This window comes from Cryptomeria japonica, chromosome 11 (assembly GCF_030272615.1).
Source record: "Cryptomeria japonica chromosome 11, Sugi_1.0, whole genome shotgun sequence".
Classification (NCBI taxonomy): domain Eukaryota; kingdom Viridiplantae; phylum Streptophyta; class Pinopsida; order Cupressales; family Cupressaceae; genus Cryptomeria; species Cryptomeria japonica.
This window is the reverse complement of record NC_081415.1, coordinates 63167385-63171740: the sequence shown is the minus strand read 5'-3', so window position 1 is coordinate 63171740 and position 4356 is coordinate 63167385. Positions and strand designations below refer to the sequence as shown.

Sequence of the window (4356 nt, the reverse complement as noted above, 5' to 3'; positions counted from 1 at the left end):
AGCATTGTACAGCAGCGTATTCCTACCTTATATTACCCAACAAAATGGTGTGGTGGAGTGGAAGGACAAAGATTTGGTTGGGATTCACAAAATGGTTGGTCCATCACACATAACAAGTTTGAATCTCTGCCAACGGTCAATCTAGCCTTTGTTCCTCGTCCATTTATTGTCTCGATCCATTGTCTATGCTAGTATAAATAACTTTCAAACATAAATATATTCTTCCCTACTACTCATGTTTATGTAGTTGACAGTGGTTTATTTGTACTTGGTTTTGGTGCTAGGTAACTGCTTGAGAATTTGTGGATAAACCAGAAATGAAACCATTTTGCTAATAAAAATGTGATGTTTCCGACCAATATTTCCTCAATTTCATAAGCTCTCTCTCTCTCTGAAAATTGAAATGGTTAAAATCTCATTTCACATTTCCTGGTTCTACTCCCATGCTTGCAAATATATGGATGAGAAGCCAATAGTTGAAAAGATTTGTGAAGCTGTAACATGTAATATTGTCTCATTTAATAGAAATGCCCATAAAAAGCTCAAAAGAGGAAATGTATGTTTACTCAATCTCAAGAAAAGCATGCTTATGATTCCTTAGTTTTCTCCTCAAGAGACTTGTAACAGTCAAAATGGTTTTTGAAACGTTAAGTGTCATGCAAATCTTTTAAAACTCTAAACTGGAAACAACCAATGGTCCAGGTCTCGCACGAAAGAGAAGGAACGGTTAAAATATTTAATATCCCCAGAAAAAGAGTTATCATACACATTTGATTAGGAAATAAACGTTTCTTCTCGTTTGTAACATTCTTGAACTCTGCTACTACCTGAATTGTCCTTCACATGCAACCAATTCTATTGCATACATCATGTTCACAGACCAATTCTATCGCATACAAGGTGTTCATGCCGTATACCTTAAGGCAAAACCTCAGTAGGATTCATCAAATAGAACATTTTGTGGTACTTTCCAGCCGTTAGGCATTTTCTGTTAATTCAATCACTTAGGTTGCTCTCTAACAGAAAATAACTGTTCACATATTTTGAGAAGCGGCTTGGTATCAGCCACCTTGGCAAAACTACAGCAGGATTCATGAAATAGCACACTTTACAGTATTATCCAGCCAGTACCCATTTTCTGTTGACTCAATCACTTAGGTTGCACTCTAACAGAAAATGGCTATTAAATTTTTCGAAGAGTGCCTGGTATCAACCAGCTTCTTTATAGCCCTTACCTGGGAATTGCTGACTGCCATGTTCAGCAAAAAAGAAAATGCAAGTGCTTGTTTCAACTGCGATCACCAATAATCCCTACAAGAACAAATTCCGCCTTTAAAATGATGAAAACGGGTTGTATCCCTCACAATAATTTCTCGCCCAACAATTTTAGAGATAAATTTAGTAGCGTTATGACAATCCCCACAAGCTCGAAGATTCTTGGTTACTCTAATAACTGTTCCTGGTGGTGTATTAATAAGCCCAAAGGCAATGGCAAGTTTCTCACTGTGTCGACAAAGGATGGATTCCTTCTCTTCCTCTTCCAGATCATGCAGCACAAAGTTTGTATTAGGGACATACCCTTCCTTCATCATCTTCCCGGTCAAATCCTCCAGTGTTGCATTTATAAGCTCAAATTGGGGATGTGATTTGTCTCCCGTATGAAATGCATGAACCCTATTGCCAGCCTCAATCCAGCTACATCCTGGATCTTTTTTCAATCCAATGTCTTTCATTACTGATCTCAACTTCGCTACATCATCCCACCTACCAACCCCAGCATAGATGTTTGAGAGCAGAATGTAAAACCCAACATTATCAGGTTCCATCTTAAAAAGGCGTTCTGCCATACGTTCTCCTAGCTCTACGTTGTTGTAAATTCGACAGGCATTAAGCAAGGCACTCAACACACGAGCATCAGGTTCAAGTGGCATCCCCTTGATAAACTCGTAAGCTTTCTCCAGCTGGCCCGCTCGTCCAAGAAGATCAACCATGCATGCATAGTGCTCCAATCTTGGTGTAATTCTGTAATTAAAAACCATTTGATCAAAGTAATGCAGGCCCTCGTCAACTAGCCCTGTATGACTACATGAAGATAGAACAGCAACAAAAGTGACATGGTCTGGCTTGATACCAGACTTTTGCATTTGATTAAAAAGAGAAAGAGCTTCCTCACCATACCCATGCATGCCGTAGCCGGCAACCATAGAAGTCCATGAAACCAAATCTCTCTGAGGCATCTTGTCAAAAACTTGGCGTCCAGCATTTAAATTCCCACATTTAACATACATATCTATAAGAGCGCCTGAAACAAAAATATCAGAATCTAAACCATCTTCCACCATAGATTTATGTATCTCCTTACCCTGCTGCAAAGCTGCCAACTGTGCACAGGCTGGTAAAATGTTTGCATATGTAACATGATCCGGTCTAACACGAGTGCTGCGCATTTGGTGAAAAAGCATCAATGCATCCTCGCTATGACCATGCGTAGCATATCCTGCAATCATCACATTCCATGAAACAACATTTCTTTCTGACATTTTGTCAAACACTTTGCGTGCAATTTCTAAATTCTGGCATCTGGTGTACATATCTATAAGTGCACTACCCACAAAGACATCTGCTTCACATCCATTTTTTATTACATACCCATGAATCAACCTGCCATCTTGTAGAGCTCCTAGGTAAGCACATGCCGGGAGAACACTCGTCGCCGTAATGGAATCAGGTTTTACACCTGCAATTTGCATTTCATGAAACACCTTCAGAGCCTCCTCGTAACGCCTATTGTACACATACCCACTAATCATTGCATTGCAGGAAACTAAATTCCTCTCTGGCATATTGTCGAACAGTTCCCTCGCAACCTCTATGCTACCACATTTAGCATACATATCCACAAGAGCACTTGCCACAAACACAGTGAGCTCAAGCCGGCCTCGGATTAAGTGCTCATGAAGTGTTTTTCCCTGCTCCAAATCAGCAAGGCGAGCACACGCAGAAATCAGAATTGCAAAAGTAGCCGAACCGGCTTTTAAACCCGAAGCTTCCATTTCCCTAAAAAGTCTTAAAGCTTCTTCCAATTGCCCGCTCTGGGCATAACAGGCAATCATAGTGTTCCATGCTACTATATCTCTGTCAGACATACTGTCAAACATTTTCCTTGCATCCCTCATACTGTTGCATTTTGCATACATACCCACAAGAGCGCTCGTGACAACAACATTCGATTCAAATCCACATTTAATTATGTAATTATGAACCTTCTCCCCACCCTGCACATCTACTAAACTTCCACATGCCTTGAGAACGCTGGGAAAGGTGTAATTATCAGGTTTATTGCATGTTTTCTGCATTCGATTAAACAAGTTAATCACTTGTTCATGAAGGCCATGTTTAGCATATCCTATGATTAATCCATTCCATAGGAAAACATTTGGGCTGTCCAGTTTCTCAAAGACTTGGCGGGCATTGCTGAGTTTCCCACATGCAAGATAGTCAAGGATAAGTCTTGAAGATGATAAAATGACCTGATCGTGTGCAGCAACTGCCGCCATGAGATAATGGTTGCAGAAAACCCTTTTTACCTAAAGGAAAATGCATATGTAGAGGACATAGAATTGTGGCAATTTGGAGAACTCCCTGGGTTACCACCCATATTTCATCAATAATTTGGAGCATTCCTTGGGTTCTCTGGATGAAGATTGACTGAAACTAAGCAGTTGAAACCCGATAAACCATGGCATCCATTTATACGAAAACTTTAAATGAATATAATGAATGCATTTGAGCCCTGAGCTTGACAAGCTAAAAATAAAAAAAATATGTAACCTGCATTCTAATTGCTTGCTGCCCAGCTCTAACTATTTTTACACTTAGTAGTCAATAATCTCACAGATGATGGATAGAAATTCTGCCGGGATCAGGTGCAATTTCTAGCATCCCTGATGAGGCAGCTTAGTCCAGGTTTGTGGAACTTAAAATCAAGACTAAAACATTGAACTGCAGACAAAAAGAAGGATGAAAACCTTGGATAACCATCAGTTGTAAATTAACTGTGAAAAAAGAATACCACTATAAGTATGTAGGCTAAATAAATAAGTAAGTTATTATTTTCTAAATTTGATATACATGTCATTCCATGAGTGTTAGATGTCTAATTCTTAGGTTAGATATCTTCTAACACTCCTAAACCTAAGTAAAAATGGAAAATGATTATATGTCTGATCAAGATAAACTTTAGAGGATGAGTGATTATGGGATTAGAATCAAATATTGATTTCCAACTTTTATGTGCAATACCTCATTTTATAGACTTGTTTTAATGCACAAAAGACAAACAACTTAGGTTTGAAA

General features: G+C 39.0%; 1 protein-coding gene across 2 annotated transcripts; it reads right to left on the bottom strand.

Moving 5' to 3' along the window:
• Positions 1-716: 716 nt before the first annotated feature.
• Positions 717-4033, bottom strand: LOC131051398 (pentatricopeptide repeat-containing protein At1g11290, chloroplastic). Of its 2 annotated transcripts, XM_057985911.1 has the most exons (2): positions 2179-4033; positions 717-2022 (listed from the first exon to the last, which is right to left on the bottom strand). In XM_057985911.1, exons 1-2 carry the CDS (start codon positions 3555-3557, stop codon positions 1299-1301), a joined length of 2103 nt encoding a protein of 700 aa, XP_057841894.1. In that variant the 5' UTR covers positions 3558-4033; the 3' UTR covers positions 717-1298. The 2 variants fall into 2 exon arrangements, with proteins under 2 accessions (XP_057841894.1, XP_057841892.1); XM_057985909.1 differs by having other exon boundaries at positions 717-4033.
• Between the last annotated feature and the right edge of the window lie 323 nt (positions 4034-4356).